This window comes from Montipora foliosa, chromosome 13, assembly GCF_036669935.1.
Source record: "Montipora foliosa isolate CH-2021 chromosome 13, ASM3666993v2, whole genome shotgun sequence".
NCBI lineage: Eukaryota > Metazoa > Cnidaria > Anthozoa > Scleractinia > Acroporidae > Montipora > Montipora foliosa.
The window spans coordinates 12613989-12631488 of NC_090881.1; the positions used below are offsets into that span (position 1 = coordinate 12613989).

General features: G+C 39.6%; 2 protein-coding genes and 1 pseudogene across 2 annotated transcripts in view; 1 reads left to right on the forward strand and 2 right to left on the reverse strand.

Moving 5' to 3' along the window:
* Window positions 1-200, reverse strand: part of LOC137983413 (uncharacterized) — a 631-nt pseudogene extending 431 nt beyond the window's left edge.
* The window catches only part of LOC137983997 (NLR family CARD domain-containing protein 3-like), an 89601-nt gene that overhangs the window by 22925 nt on the left and 49176 nt on the right, over window positions 1-17500 (forward strand). The window lies entirely within an intron of this gene.
* Window positions 8890-13405, reverse strand: LOC137984028 (negative elongation factor A-like). Its single transcript, XM_068831243.1, has 3 exons — window positions 13206-13405; window positions 12580-12679; window positions 8890-10249 (listed from the first exon to the last, which is right to left on the reverse strand). Exons 1-3 carry the CDS (start codon window positions 13380-13382, stop codon window positions 10044-10046), a joined length of 483 nt encoding a protein of 160 aa, XP_068687344.1. The 5' UTR covers window positions 13383-13405; the 3' UTR covers window positions 8890-10043.

Sequence of the window (17500 nt, forward strand, 5' to 3'; positions counted from 1 at the left end):
TCAAAAGCGGGTGGATCGGGTTTTCGAAGAGCTCTGAAAAGAGCTCCCGATCACTTACGTTTTCGCTTGCCTTACTCATTGCGGAACAGGTTTGAATAAATCAGCTGCGCCAACAAGATACTTTTGAAATTCCCGCTAATTGTGACTTTTTTATAGTTAGGTGGTTTTCCTGAATGGGTATTGTTAATCTTGACAGCCATTATTATACAGACCTGTGCTTAAGACAATAGCTCTTCAACCCGAGACGCACCGTTTCCAAACACAACTCCAACAAGTAGTTTTCAAACTCAAAAGGCGAAAGGTTCTTGTTGACCAATTTTCGAAGTTGAAACGGATTTTGTTCCGGAAGAGATCCATTTTCCATTTGCCGTGCGTGAAAATTCGAAAGGTCGTTTAGATAGCGAAAAAGTTGCTGTTGAAAACGGCCCCCATACAAAAAATGGCCGATTTTTGTCCAGTTTAAAACGCAAAAGGCGAATCCTTATACCTTCTATATTCACTTACTTGTTGGCTTAAATTGAAGGTACAACCTTCTTCTTCAAAACGCCGCGCGTGAAAGTTGAAGTTATAACTCCTGGAAATCAGAAAACTAAGTTTTATCAGCCCTAGTGGGCCAATTTGGGCCCTTTCTTCTCTTACTCAGGACATTTCAAGGCGCGCGCGCTTTCGAATTTGCCGCTTCACCGGTTATGAATAATTAATAATGTCCAGGCATTCTGCGCGATGAGGCTAAAAAAACTAATTTAACTGGAACATTTGAACTGAAATCTAGCAGTAACGTGTTGTGCTAGTAAGTTGGTTCCAGCGGTTGAAAATACAATATATATTAATGGTGGACAAAGGTTGACGAGAAAATAAGCTAAAATACTTGATTCCAAGTTTTCCAAGTTCAAATTAACGGATGAATTTCTATCCTAAAATGCCGCCTCAATGGAAACTTAACTGGAACATTTGAACGGGAACCTAACAACAACGTTTTGTAACGTATTTATCAACAGGTTGAAAATCATAAAAAAATTAGAAAAATCTATATAGTATAAAAACGTATTAGAAAAAGTTGCAAATCAACTTTCCTCCATCCATCGTGACTCAGATACCTAGGTTGTCACGTTATTTTAGGGTGTTTTAAGGGAAATCTTTAATTTCTCACGAGTTTAAAACTTGAAAATTGTAATGTGGAAGTCCTTTACTGCTAAGATTATCGTTATATTACAAACAAGATGATTCTGAGAAAAAACGGCCTTCATCCAGGCGATTTGTCATAAACTTCATAAACGTCGGCCGACTTTTTTCAAGATTAGCCAAATGCAATCCGTTTCAATGTTGTCCATTTCTGTCCATCCATGCTTCTCTTTCCTTTTGCTGTCTTTTTTTTATGTTGGTCAAAGTTTAATTGGTTATTGCAACGTTTTATTCTACTTCTTAGGCATTTTAGGTGTCATGAAACTACATCTTTTGCGTGACATAGCCCCTTTAAGTATTGCTTGAGCGTAATTGTGAGAAACTGAACATCACCTCCGTACAGAAAAGGGTTATTTCCATTGTACACAGTAGACATGGTAGTTTTCCTTGGCAAGTCCATTCTCTCGCCATCTTTGAAACGATGACTAGATCTCCTGAAGGTGGAGATATAGAAGAATTGGTCTTCAAAGTATTGCCACTGCCAAAACATGTCGTTGTTTGAGCTGGGCAATGCAGTAAAAGACAAGTGAAAAACTGCCCAATGCTCGGAGAAGGAAAGCTAGGGATATTCGGTTGGAGGGAGTTAACGTAGAATGCGCCTTATTTGCGCGGCGGCAATATTGGCCATAGACAACAGAATTCGTACCCTGAGCCTCGAGTTGAAATGTTTGGGAACGAGTTTTGGTGGGGCAAAACAAAATATTTCAATCCCTTGGGACTCAACATGGCCGCCGTATGATTAAGGCCCATTGCTGCGCATTACCGGGCACCAGCGGAACTGGGGCTGGCAAAGAAAAAGACGATGGCAACGATGAAGGCTGCTCGTACAATCCCAAACCAGGCTCACATTTACGCACAAGCCATACTTAAGGTGATTACTCAGAAAAAAAAGAAAAAAGTTGTCGAACGATTTTCTTGAAACTTTCGCTGAATGTTCTCTACCAACCCCTGTTTTGAGAACTACAGTAAAAAAGATAAGTCACCGTGCTTGCTTAATTAAGAGATATTATGGGCCAATCTTACCCCATGGATGCCTGTACTGATACTAATCACGCGCGTTATTTCATCGGCTCAGGGTACATTTTGCGGTAGCTAAACGAGAGGGTTTTTAAAGTAACACTTGAAAAAACACCTGATAAGTAGAAAGTCTACAGCATATGGAACAATGTCTTATATAGTTTTCGGAAAAGTCACTCAGCTGAAAACGACGTCCACTCAAAGCGTTTCTCGAGTCGTTGTTTTCAAGGTCATAATTTACATCCCTGGGTAAGGGGCTTTGCGGGCGTTTTTAGCAATAAATTTTTTTCCTTTCGATAAAATTTTAAAATTTTTTTTGGATTTAAAGGGGATAATTTGTACACCAAAATTATTCAATAAAAAATATAGATCACCGTGCTCGTTTAAGAGTAAACACCATACCTGTCTATCTCGATTATCGTACATCAAAACAAAATTCGTCATGTTCTCAGAATGCGCGCGCTTATTCGCAAAGAGTTATGGGTCATTCACAACTTCTCTCACGTGTTTTGAGAACTGTTTCAGCGTGTATGTTCGACTTACGCCATACTTACAACATTGTAAATTTGACCAATTTAGAGATATTGACACACCTTATGCGCAGTACAGGATGCGCAGTGCAATACTGAGGAATCATCTTAAGGAATAACCTAGGTATCTGAGTCACGATCGATGGACGAAACTTGATTGACAACTTTTTCTAATATGTTTTTATACTGTATAGATTTTTCTGATATTTTTATTATTTTCAACCTGTTGATAAATATGTTAGAAAACGTTATTGTTGATTTCCCGTTCAAATGTTCTAGTTAAGTAAGTTCCCATTGGTACGGCGTTTTAAGATAGAAATTCTCCCTTTAATTTGAACTTGCAAAAAAGAATTATGAAATGGTAATGTTATTTTAATCGTTGTTTCAACCTTATTTTTCAAACGATCGATCTTTGTTTTAGTTACTGTTAGGTGTTTTCTTCAAGTATTTTAGCTTATTTTTTCGTCAACCTTTTTCTATTAAATATATATCGTATTTCAACCGCTGGAACCAACTTACTAGCACAATACGTTACTGCTAGATTTCAGTTCAAATGTTCCAGTTAAATTCCCATTAAAGGGTTCTTTTTTAGTGTAGCAATTCTCACACGTTATTTTCGTTATTTAGTTTATTTAGTCACCACGTGTTTTCCACAGACCCTGGCACCCCGTGTTTTCCACAGACCCCGGCACCCCGTGTTTTCCATAGACCCCGGCACCCCGTGTTTTCCATAGACCCCGGCACCCCGCTCCCCGGTTTTTCCACCAAACCCTCTCGGGTGTGAGAGATGCGTGCAATGCACAATGAAAGCAAAAGACAAGCGCTAATTCGGGCAGATCAAAACCTGCCAAAGGAACATTAAGAATCCTTGTTGAAAATCTGTTGAAACACTATTTTAAAAACTCTTAAAAGTTCTTCATTTTTCCGAACAAAAAGTAATGGAATTCAGTTACGAGAATTAACCAACAATAAAAGAAAAGAGAAAACCAACCGACAAGGGAGTGGGCAGTTTACCACAGTTGATACTTGTGGAATTGAACGCGGTTTTCCTTCAGTTTTTAGTGATTTCGGACTGTCGTCATCAATGACGTTAAAAGGTCAGTATCATGGGCCACATGAAAAAGATATGAAGAGCTTCCCCATCGTTTTGTTCCCTTGGTGTTTTGCACGTTACCTCATCGCGGCAGTAGGTTGGTGTCCAAAAGGAATGGTCTCTACAATGCTTCTTTTGACTTTTTCCTCCCGAGTAACAATTGCACATGTTACATTGTTAGTGTTATACTTTTATGTTGCCTGTAGAAATGCACAGGTACGGTTTTTATGCTCGAGAATATGAACGAATGAGCGTAGCGAACGATTGACAAGCATTTTCCATTGTGCAGTTTATTTACTCCATTGATACTGAGATTCTAGAAATGATTTTGCCAACATTTTATCTCATGTCAGAACTTTGAATGGCATCAATGAGAAAACCGACTACACTCAGTCAAGTTAAATCAAAAGTAAAATGCTCTAAGTTTCGTTGCTGAAAAATATCTGTATTCAAATAGAGCACAAAATATGGTGTAAATACGAAAATGGTATAAATGATATATAAAAAATTCAGGAAAAGCTGTCAACTTTTCAAAAAATTCAAATTCCAATAAGGCGGCTGAATATAAAAATGGCAGAACGATATTATCATTCATTTCTTATAGAACATCGTTCATCCAATGAGAACCGCGAAAGATGTTTTTTGTCACAGCTAGACTCTTGGGCATTTACTAAATGAATTTCAAATACTTAAGTCTCAGAATCCCCGAAATATTCTGCTTTTCGGAATTACAACAACAACCAAAAATGACAAAGCTGGATTTTTATCTTTAGATCAATCCGCCCTCAAACCAGTGAAATATCCACTTGGAGGTACATTTCAACGTCTTGAAAGACTGAAACCACGAAAGAACGCTGTTTCAAAGAAGTAGTTTTCACTGCACATTGCCAAGTTTCAACAGAATTGTTGCGATTGAGATGGTTACTGTTTGATGTCACATAGCTCGGAACGTTATCGTTTTGTAATTTTCAGCAACATTGTATCCTCCTGCGAAAAGTGTCTTCAGAGTATGGTCCGCCGTCCATGGCAGACCGACCTATTACTATTTCTGGTCAAAGGCAAAAGCTTTATTTGAATCGAAACGCATTTTATTGGGCAATTGATCAGCCGAAGCCTGAGGGTGATAACTCATACCGAGATCTTGATTATTCTGGATATCACAAAACCGAACCTAAGTGTTTTATTACTACTTTGAAGATCATTGAGCTATATGAAGTGATCAGAAATCATTCACTTGCGAGGCCCTGTTGGTGGGAGGGGGTTTAGGTCATCCGTTATCCCTGAAATTCCGGAGAAAGTTATCCCGTATCCCTTAAATTACTGAGACTGTTATCCCTAAAATTACTTATCTATGGATCTTGACAAAAAGTGGCAATTTTAAAGTGAAAAGCGACCCTTTTTTTTTAAAGTGATGACCTGATACTGCACAATTATGCCAAAACTCCATAGTTTCCTCAAAATATTCTCCTTTCTTTAACTGATTAGTGAAATACCTCAGATTCCTGTGAGAGTGCTGAACAATCCTGGTAGACTCTTGTAAAATAATCAATTGATCGGCGGGATTTTTGTAGCGCACCCAACTCGCAAAACAAAGAGTTTTACCTCCTCGCCGTCATAAAGGTTACATTGTAAGCACCAATCATCAGTTTAAACTTTATTAAAGTTTATTATGCAGTACTTTCACAAAAGCCATATTAATGAGAATGGGTCTGTTAATAGGGACATAAGATCTACTACAGCGACGTCAACGAAAACGGTTACGTCGTACATTGTGGGCGAGGTATCCTAGTAGTAAACTGGTAGGTGCGGTTTCAGCGCGAAAAAGGGAGAATCACGGACGGTTCTCACTTGTCACAAGTGCTCACGTTGTCCTGAAAACCTCAAATTTGATAATTACGCGTCCTTGTTATTCAGAAGGCCGCCAAAATATCTGCTTAAATTCATGTTGCACGTGCAGTTTCCTCTTTCAACCAATGAAGGAGCCCATGAGTTAATGGGCTCCTGACCAATGATATTATTGTTCTGTGGCGTTGTCGTTGCCGTAGCAGTCACAAAGCCATTGCACGTGTGTCACATGTGATGTCATTGTAACTCGTGTGCCATGAGGACACCACGGGACACAAGCGGTTGACCGAATTAAAGAGTCTAGGAGCAGATCTTGTTGATTTTTCTCGAATTTGGACTGATAAATGACCCATCACTTTTCATTACCAGTCGCCAGTAACGTAAATCTTCGGCAAAAGTCACCAAAAATATGATAATTTAGATCTCCGTTATCCCTTATCCCTATAATTATTTCGTCAGTTATCCCTTATCCGTAAAACTATTTTGCCAGTTACTCCTTATCCCTAAAACCCCCCTAACAGAGCCTCACAGATACAGTCTTGGTGAGCTTCCGACAGATAAAAGTATACAAAGCCCAATGCTTTGTGCGAAAGTTTAAAAATATCATTGCACAGCTCCTTCCTTGCCCTGGAATCGTTAAGTCTTTACCTCTTTCCCAAACGGAGGATAAACTCTCCGAGGTCCGCAAATTTCGCCAGCTTTCCCACTCCTGAATGCCTGCACGTCAGAATCCAGAATAAAGCCACTTATTTTTTTCTTACCTGAAGACTGTGCGACAGTGTGACAGAGAGTCAGAGTACAAAATAAATGTAGACAGCCAGACAACTGAGATGCGACTTCAGTAAACACAGATGCATTCAAGGCGTTAGATTCCTTCACATTTTTGTCCAAGCCATACAGAATTTGCCATTGGTTTCAGTGTTTTACATGACACCACATTAGTAAAAATATTAGAACTACAGCTCACTTTGAACGAATTTGATACTCGACGACAAAATTTGCAATTGTTGTCGAAGAACGTTACTCGTCTCTTTCAAGATTCCAGATATTTATTTTTCACTGCCTGTCTTGTTTATCCAATTGACGAACCATTATTGAGCTATATAAGGGTACATTTTGTTTAAAGATCCTCCAAAAGGTTATTCGCATTACAATGATTTCGACGCCATTGCATCTTAATCAAATATTCTACTGTGTCCACCAGATAAAATCTACGCATTTCTACTACCCCTGAAACCTACCGTCAAAAATACGCGCAAAAGACTACACTACGTTGCAGGGGGGTGTCAGAAAAGAATTTTCCCGACACGGAAAAAAAATAGAGAGGGATAATAAAACAAAGAAATTCAACTCGTTTTCTGACTGGATTGCCATATGGCAACCCAGTAAAAAGCCAAGAAAAACTTACAGTCAGGGAGCGTGTGTCGCGAAATAAAATCCAGTGGGAATTTCGTGATGAAAGCAAGCCGTCTATCTAGATGTGTTAAGAGGGCGCCAAGGAACATGCCAAATGTTGTCAATTTTGTAACTTGCACCGACGGCTTTTACGTGGGGTTAAAAGTGTGACCCTCAGAGTCCAACATGGAAACGAGGCTTGACCTTTAAATGCTTTGTAACCATCGTCAGTGATGGCGAATCTTCGACAAAAATTCTCATACTTTTAATTGGAGTGTATCTGACACGTAACAGTAATAGAACGGACCAGGTGATCCCCGTTAACGTGAAAACGAGGCTGGATCACGTAATGCCTGGTAATTATTGTTTGTGTCCACAGATTATCCCAATATTACTTAAACTATCTACTAAAGTTTAACTTAGACAACCCTGTAACACAACAGTAATAAATCTGGTGTCGCGTCTATTATAACATGCAAAGGAGCCCTTTTTCGGGAAATGCCTTGTAGCATATTTTGCACCGCTTATTTTTTTACAACCATCGCAAATGGTTAGACTTTCAAGTCTTCTCGGATGAGGACGATAAACCGGAGGTCCCGTCTCACAAATAACTTCCATGTTCATTCATGCTCTGTTGAGGCTATTAAATAAAATAAAAATAAATAAAAATAGTTCCGTGTGGGACGGTAAAGAACCCACACACTATTCGAGAAGTGTAGGGGATGTAGTTCCCGGTGTTGCGGCTGTCCTCTGTGTGTATATGGGCGGGTGGGTAAAGCAGGTCTACATCAGCTGAATAGCTGCCAAAACTTCAACCTGCTAAAACAAATAAATGAATAAAAAAAGAATAAGTCAATTCAGCCAAATGTAACTTTATCGCAACTCCCTGACAAGGATAAAAGGTATTCTATTCATCTCCCTCGTCTTCCTCCTCCTCCTCCTCCTCCTCCTCCTCCTCCTCCTCTTCATCATCGTCGTCGTCATGATCATCATCAACATTATCAACATCAGATAACTCATGATCATCGTCATCGTCATCAGCATCATTATCACAGCTTCGATCATCTTCAGCATCGTTGCAACTGCGGAGATCGGTACATTTAAGTCGCGCTTCGCGGCATTGACATCTATTAGTGGAACATTGTTCCTTAATTAAATGGAGGATTGCATTGGTCTTTAACGTTGGAAATAAGTGTCTCAGGCTGGTACAGCAGGCAGACTTATTTCTTACGTGTCAGATAGACCCCAATTTAAAGTATGAGGATTTTTGTTGAAGATTCGCCACCATTGACGATGGTTGCAAAGCATTTGAAGGTCAAGCCTCGTTTCCATGTTGGACTCTTTTAACCCCCCGCAAAAGCCGTGGGTGCAAGTTACAAAATTGTCGACAACATTTGGCATGTTCCTTTGGGCCCCCTTAACACATCTAGATAGGCGGTTTGCTTTCATCACGAAACTCCCACGGAATTCTAGATGCTCCCAGACTGTTAGGGCCAACAATAATCAAAATCCTAGAACCCATCTAAACAGCTAAAAATGATGCCAAATACCAAGCAGGCAATTTGGACGGCCGACGCTAAGCCACGAAGAAAGGCATAGCAAAAACCGATGACGGTACATATGTAATCTAGCACTGCGAAAAACGCCACAAACAGATAAACGTGTTACAACCACGGCATGCAACCGCAAATCGAAAACCAAGAAGGACAAAAACCTACACCTGCTGCAACGAGACGGGAGAGGAAAAAGATCAAAACGAAGAGCTACGCTGCTAGCGCTGATCAAAAAAGTGCGCTGATCAAAAAAGTGCTACACACCTCTGGAGCCGGTTGTTGGTTATCAGCCTGCAGATTTGCTTCTTCCAGAAATTGGTCCACTGCTTCGTTTCTAATGGGAGCCGGAACTTGATCGGGATTGCCATCCACCATGGATTTGTGTTCGGTGAGTCAGTACTTTGAGAGCAACGCAAAGCTTCAGGCTAAGCGAACTTTGACTCTTGAAAGTGACAAAGTGACACTTGGTGAAGGGAGCAGTTAATATACCAGGACTAAGCCAATGAGAGGGTGAACTGGGGAACTAAATACCATTTTCACGAGGTTTATGCCTTGCATGCACAAATGACTCTGAATAGACCTTAAATCTACTTTGTGTATTTTGGTAGGGATATGTTTTAAAAATAGTACAACATTTCTCAGCTTTAAGTTTGCAGAAATATTTTACGTGACCCCTCACCCCTTCCTTAAAGGCCATTTTTTAAACCAAGAGTCGTCACAATCCAAAGTTCAAATTATTTATTTAACTTATTCAACTGTAAAAAAGAATGTTGGCAAACGTTTCTCTTCCATATTTATTTGTAGCCTTCTCTTGTCAAGGCCCTCTATACAATACTTGTTAGCGATTCAAAGTGTGTAAAAGTATTCTCTTTTTAGTTGAAACCTTTGACTCCCAGGATCGATCAGTATGTAAATTCACCCCTATATTTCAATTTACGGTCAGGTAGAAAAGTATTGAGAACGAAGATTACTATCAGCGTAAGGATATGATCCTGTTATAGCACCAAGTTCTCATGACCAGCCAACAAGGAAATCTATGGAAGTAGTTAGGAGAACGAACTTTTAGATCATGGGAATCAAAGGGTAAAACTGACTCAGTCAAACGTCACCTGAAAATGTGAACGCGCCGCTGGAGAGGAAGGTTGTTTAGGGGGGCAGAAGTGGGATGTATTCTTTTCCTCTCACCTAATGTGAACTTCAGGAAGGGGGGAGGGGGAGGAAGATGCGATGCTTCTTGACCGAAACGCAGGCTTGCCTCTCCCCTCTTTCCCTGACTAGTGACTAGTGTCCCCAATAGTCTGTTACCCATTTTTTACTTTATCTCTACCAAGCTAAGCTCTTTAGCTTTAACGATCTGTTGCAGTGGGAAAAAATCCAAGTAGTTGAAGTCAGGGCATTTTTCAGAGAGCAACCGTGAGATTCCTGTGATCAGGGTTTTTGCAGTGGTCCTGATCCACTCTGTTTGGACACAACTCTTGTGCGTTTGAGGCGTCGCCAGTGTCCCGTGTCGTAGTTCATCTCGAAAAGCATTTCTACAAGTTGGGTCTGCTGTGTCCCATCAGAAGCTGAAACATTCTCTGTGTTTTCACTCAGTTTAATAGTAATGATTGGGCCTTGATGAGAATACGGTTTTTCTGTGGGTAGAAAGCACGAAAATAGTTTCCAAAAATGGTATTAAGAGTTTATAGGACGCTTTAGTTATTTTTACTACTCGCCCTTATCTAAAGCAAGCCACAGTTTTTCGCTTTCCCTCTCTCTTTTGTCAGAGGAAATGGAGGAATAAATTGTGGTTTACGTAGGAAGTGGCAGAGCTATGCCATTAATTGGGGGAGACATCGTAACGAAACAACACGAATAAATTACGTGAATTAAAAGTTCTCTTTAATTCCACAGGAACTGAGAGTGCCAAGTTGAAAAATAACGTTTTTCTCCAGGCTTTTTCGCCATTTCAACCTCACATGACAGTTTGTGGTCATTCCATACACAAAAGACCACGGAAAGTAGTGTAAACTTGGAATAAAAGTTCATTTTCTAACTCGGCACTTTCAGTCCCTGCGGATTAAATAAGCGGTTTTCATTTAATTAATTTCTGTTTACCGTCTCTCCGCCAATTCCAATTTAAACCTCAGACAAGCCACAATAGTGACATACAGATCTACATTGGCGGCATCGACAAAAACGTCACCTCAAAAGATAATTTTTCTCTCTCATAACGTCTTTCGCGGTTATTTTATCTCTTTCACGTCGAACAACGTGGGTGAAGTATCCCGAAAATAAATTGGTAAGAGCAGAAAATAGAGAACCAAAGATTCTCTGTTGCACGCTCACGTTGTCGTTAAAGCCAGGTTTTCACTACCCACGCAAGCACAAGCGCAATCATAAGTAGCTTAGAGCGGTTTTCAATTGAGTGTCGAAAGTAATTAGCGAATTGCTTTGGTTTATAATTGCTTCACTCAGTGATTGGTTCAAAGTTCTCGCGCCAATTTTTCAACCAATCAGAAGTGAAACCAAAACCAATCATGGCTCGCGCGTGCACATTTTCCCGCGCTTTGTGTCGGCTACTTGTAATTACTTCGAGTTTTGATTGGTTTACTGGATTGTCTCCGTCCTTTTTGATTGGCCAAAGTAATTGTTTTGGTTTTGGTTTTACGACACTCATTTGAAAACCGCTCTTTGCAAGTCACCTGAATTATTTAGGTGTCTAAAAGAGAGAACTAATTAACTTGTCCAAATAAGTGCAAGGATTACTTCAATCTTTCGTTTACAACCCGCACTATAAATTAATACACATTTCTTTCATTAACTATCCCTTTCACAGGAACACATGAGCCCAACATATCGGCCTACTTCCAAATGAGTTGCTTCATAGTTCAGTTTGATGAGAATTGCACCGGCATCGTAGAGGTCATGGGTTCGAAACCCGTTGTAGACACCTGAATTTTTCTTTTTCTTTTTTTTTTTTTTTTTTGTCTGTAAAAGACAGTTCCTTAAATTGTCCAAATAAGTGCGAGGATAATAATCATAATAATCATAATCAGGATCATAATCTCTTTCGAAAACAAGTTTGTCCAGAAACTAATCCCTTGATCCACTATTCTGACTGACTAAGATTCTACGACGTATGAGACAGTACTATAATGAAAGCAAACGTTGCTTGCAACTCCATTTGCTGGTCTTTCTTCAATAAAATTTGAGTTGAGTTACAGTCAACCTTTTTTCCTGTCACTCTTTGTCGCCCCAAGAAAATGAGCTATTACAAACAGGGATTCTAAGGTTTTTATCGACAATGCAAGCACAAGAAAAGTGTCGAAAAAATGACATTTTGAAAAGGAGGAGAAATTAATATTTGGATTTGGACAAGAAAGAAAGTAACTTTTAAGCCACAGAACAACATATTTACAATCATAATTTTTCGAACTTTTTCTAATAAAAGTGTTGCGTTTATCTGCTTTTCAAGTTTCCCGGGCACCGCCATCTTAAATAATTGTTACATAACATGGTTGCCCTATTGTTTCAAAACGAAAGCAGAAGAGCAACCATAGTACGACACAACTATTCAAGATAGTGGCGCCCGGGAAATTTTAAAGTGAAAATAACTGATGCTAAATTATTTTTTTCGATACAAATACTGTTTTTGAGGAAGTTTGCCGAACAAGTTTGACAGGCAAGCATTATTATTTTTGGTTTAAAATCATTCATTAGTCAGTGTGGAGGTTCCCTTTAAAATTGATAACAAACGTGTACATTTCACACAACTTTTCTGGTACTTAATTCTTTACAGTCTTTGCTGTCTGTGAATTAAAGGGGCAATACCCATTGAGAGTCAACAATAGGACATCATGTCAACGATGTCTCTTACAAAGGTCAATCTCCTCATCATTCCTTCTACACACGGCCCTACCAGTTGCATGCTTTACAGTAAATAATGCTGTGAGTAAATAGAAGTTTGTAGACTTTAATTTACCTCGGGCACCAGCCATAAATCCCAGAATAAGAGCTTTCTCTGCTCGACTCACACGGTTTGCATTCTTGAACATTTCGTGCGCAGCTAGCATTTGGTCTCGCTGCAACAAAAAAACAAAAACAGATGATCCTTAATGGTGCCAACATTGTACGTAAGTGACTACATCACGATACAGGGAAAGCTACTACAGCCCCTGGTGCTATCAGCAGAACTAAGGGCTTCCCTTGTCACAAGACTAGAACCACAACCTCGTAATGCTAGTCCGCCGCCACTGCCCCAGTGACTGCCACTTACACTGCATCCTCCTCTTCCTCCTCCATCTGTCATTATTATTATTATTATTATTATTATTATTATTATTATTATTATTATTATTTAAAATTTGCATTTCTACAAGAAAGAACTGGAAGCTCTTTATGCAATAATGATGTGTTTGGACCACTTTGCTCTACCTTATCATACCTGTAGCAATAATAATAATAATAATAATAATAATAATAATAATAATAATAAAATAATAATAATGATGACGATGATGGTGATAATGATGATGCTGATGATAATAATAATAATTAATGTCCTTTGTCAAATGTCCACCCAACCAGTGACACATGGTTAGTACGCACCGTGAGTGCCAACTGTCGTTTATTTCCCTGCTGTTGTTGACTGCTGCCAGGTGTGGCTGAAGTAGGAACAGCAGATGGAGTCTTGCTTGCATCCACAGACGAGGGTGCTGTAGAGGCTGCTGAGCTGGCTGCTAGTGCCACAGCTGCTGCTTGCTTCTGCTGTCTCTCCCTCATCATTATCTGCCGCTGTTGTTGAACATGCATCTGATAAAACAACCAAAAATTCTATCACTTGCAGCACAGAGTTTACTAAAGTTCCCCAAAGTAAACATATTTTTCCCTTTAAATGCACTATCATAGAACTCAACAAAACCAAAAGTAGTTTGTTTTCCCGTGGCTAAGGTAGTGAGAGGCATTGATTTATCAGGGAGATGATATCAGAAATTGTTTCAAATCAACTCCTTAAAAACTCAAATGCAAAGGAGTTTATGACATCATGTCAGGGCTAGACCCATGCTTCTCACTAGTTTGGCCACCAAACAAGCGACTTCCAATCTTGTCAACTCTATACAACTTGTGCGGCATGTTAGAACAGCTGTTAGAACAGCTGCTGCTTGCATCAACCGTGCCTCTCACCTCTGTGACCCAGGTTCAACTCTGGCCTCGGGTCGTATGTGGGCTGAGTTTCAGTCGATCTCAATCTGACTCCGAGGGTTTTTTTCCGGGTACTCCGGTTTTCCTCCCTCCTCAAAATCGACTCCCGGCCTATTCCATCAGGCTGTGGTGCTGTGCTCCGAGGTCATACATGGGTCGTGTTCAGGGGCCGAGCGCCTAGCAGGCAGCACAGCTCCTTCGGCCCGACCTCGTTGAGCTGGGCCCTTAGTAATTCAGTCTCCGACTGCGAGAAAGGGCGATTAGCCGATCACATATATATTTAAAGTAGTTAACCCATTGACTCCTGAACAGCCTCCCATCAACGAGTAAAATCGTGTGGTGTTACACAGAGTAAAGTCTGTTAAGTCTCAATCCTGGGAGTCAATGGGTTTATGTAAAAAATAGGTACGCAATGCGTACATGTCAATGGGTTAATTTGACTTAAAGGATGCTCAAAGGTGTAACCTAACTGCATTTTGAAAAATCAAGACAAAAGAGGCGTCTAACCTCTAACTCTCTTTTGAGGTTAATAGTACTCTCACTTAAAGCATCTGAAGGAGAAGATTGAGAGGTACTTGATCAAGTCTGTGGCACACAAGATGGGGCAGAACATGGTGGCACCATGCTTGTCGAAGGTGTCTCTGGACTGGAAGGAGGCTGAAAAACAATGACCCACCAAGGAGTACCAAGAAGTTTACAGGTCACACTCTACAGTGAACATCACTCTAAATCCTCATACTGTACACCATGCATGTACATGTATATCCTGATACGGTTTGCACTTGATTGTTACTCTTCCAGTTTTCCTCTTTACATTCCAAAAAGGATCAAATTGCAACATTTTTGACAACTTCAGCAAAAATCGTAACCATGTAATATTTTGTTCTTGATCTGTAGCATTGACATACAGCATTCATGAATGGCAGCCAATAAATTATTCCTTTGTCCTGCGAGATCTTAAACTGCAAGAACTAAAGCCACCAGTGGTAAACCAACAGTGCCAGTGCCTTGTTTACAATTTACATGTAAATGTGACCTGTGTGATGCAGATTACGTTGATTTCATACGCCGGCACCAACATCTACGTGTTTCTGAGCACTGTAAAGGCTCGTCCTCATGTCTTGGCAACTACTTCCGCGACGAACACCTTTTAGCTCCAAAAGACCTAAGCAAGAATTTTAGTGTGTTAAAGAAGTGCACAAGCAAGTTTGACTGCCTCGTTTATGAAATGTTTTTTATTAATGAACTGAGACCAAGTCATTAAGTCAATAATTCCTCCATATTTTTATTGTTTTTAATGCTCCTTTTTACGACTGTCACTATCAGGTGAGGGCTTCAACAAACCACCCTCATGCTGAACAGCTCGTGTAATAGCTTTGAAGTAATTTTTATAAACGGGCAGTTGTGTTTTATCGGGTTTTAAGGCATGAGGCAAAGCCGAATGGTCTTTGGCCTAATAAAAAAAAAACCACCTGCGCCGGAGTTTATTGAACGGCTTCAAAAACAATCCACAAAAAGCAGTTGCCGGAGATAATGGAATCCTTATTGTTTTGACAGCGAGTGGTGTAGAAGCCGTGAGACACTGGAGGCCACATCAAGGGAAAAGATCGAAAGTCTAGCGGTGAAACAAGCAGTGAGGAACGTAAATTTTTGCAATTGACAACGTTTTTTTCGTTGTCGAGGATCTTATGTGTTTGAAAGAAATGTCGTTCTCTGATGGGTCTTAACGCAACCATTTTGAATCAGAAGTAAATGTCTTTGAACGGATGTGACGTCGCATACACAGCCAATTTCGATATATTAAACTTCAGCTTAAACAATGAAAATTGTTTCGAGGCTCTAGGGAGTAATAACCACGATTTGTATGAGTTCCCCAGAGCCTCGAGGTGATGAATTTTGTCTAATGCCCAGTTCACACCAAATCTTATCCATGTTTTGAAGATGTTTAGTTAAGCACAGTTTCAAAGTGTTTTTTTCATGTACACTGATTTTTGTTTACTTCCAATTTAGCATGGGTCAAAGCATGTATTTAAACTCACCTGAACCTCATGTAAAGGCCAGTCCTTCATTTTTCTCTGACTGATTTTCATTTTATTAAACCAAGGTTTATTAAACATGTCTTGTTGGTGTGAATGGAGTCTAAGACTGAATTTTAGTGTATCGAAATTGGGCTATAGACCACTTTCATAAATGGCGACCGATTTGATATTCTATTGTATTTATGTTAATTGGACCTACTGGCCTGATTTTCGTTAACATATTCTTTTGAAATTTGCGCATTGCAACGAGGCTAGAAAGGCTTATCAGCATTAAAACAAAAGAATATTTTGTTGGGCCGCCATTATGAAAAAAGTCTATTACATAACATAGAATCGCACTCTTTTCAATTGACGTCACGCCCTGATTTATTATTGGATTATTTAGTCCTATAGTGCTTTGTATAACGTGTTACGATCAATGTTTATGCTATTACAGGGATGGCGCAGTAGTGATATCGTTTTCCTTCTACCAGTGTGGCCTGGGTTCGACTCCCAGGGTAAAGTTTGATTTTTCTCCCCCTTGCACAGAGAGGTATGTAATAGCACGTTTCATATATAACAATGTTTCTCGTGTCGTCACCCATTGTTATTAATATGCCAACCAGAACCTAAGTGGCTGTTGAAACAATGACTTCTTTTGTTCTGTGATTGGCAAATTTGAATATCAAAAGAAATATCACGTCAATGTTTGTGAACAAGAAATGTCACTATTCTCTATCTCACATTCACCTATTGCGGGACATTGTACGAACTTGCAAATAACCAGTTCCCAGAAGGCAGCTTGATAGTGCAGATGGCAGAACAAGTGCAGCGTAATCGAGTGGTCATGGGTTCGAATCCCCTTCAAGACTGGATTTTTATGGGCTTCTTTGCAGCTACTCAAGTTGTTTTGTATTTCAGCCTGTAAAGAGAATTTTTGTTTGGAAATCATATTCTGTTTACAGTATAGAACAGTATATAGTTGTAGAAGCGTTGGAACTTGATCTAGCGTCAGAGTATTCATTGCAAGGGATGAAGTAGTTTAGTGTTATGACATAGTTGATTATTGAAAATTCTCTGCGCTGATTGGTTGCCCAGGTGATTATTACGCGAAAAAATGGCTGCAAGCCGTTTTGTCGAGGTGACAGACGGAGGAATTAATTGTTTTAATGAAAATGCATATTTTTCAAAGAATCACTTATGTAATTATACTGAACCAGTTATTCACCTCAGGCTCGGTGAATGATTGCTAATTATCAACTCAAATCTAAAATCGCTGAATCATGGGAGAGATATCTAGATAAACTGAGAATTATTTATTGAAATAAATGGGGTAAGTACATCAGTAAATATCGCGATTGATATCTGGTGTTAATGAAAATGAAAGATTAATGATAACAACAATAATAAAGCATAGAGCTTGCCCAATAAATTTTCTGGAGCAGATTCACAGCTACCTTCAAACTTCCAAATTGTAAAGGCGGCTATGAATCCACTCCAGAGAACTCCTTTTAACTTTGCAGAGAGTTTCATCTTAGCTTGTTAATCACTTTCCTGAAATAAAAATTCGGAGTGTCAGTCACCGTTTTTGGGATATAAGGGTTTAAAGACAAAATATAGGGCATTTTTAGGAGTGTCTTGTTATGGAATAGGTGTTTGGTGTTAGTGTTTCATACGGAACCA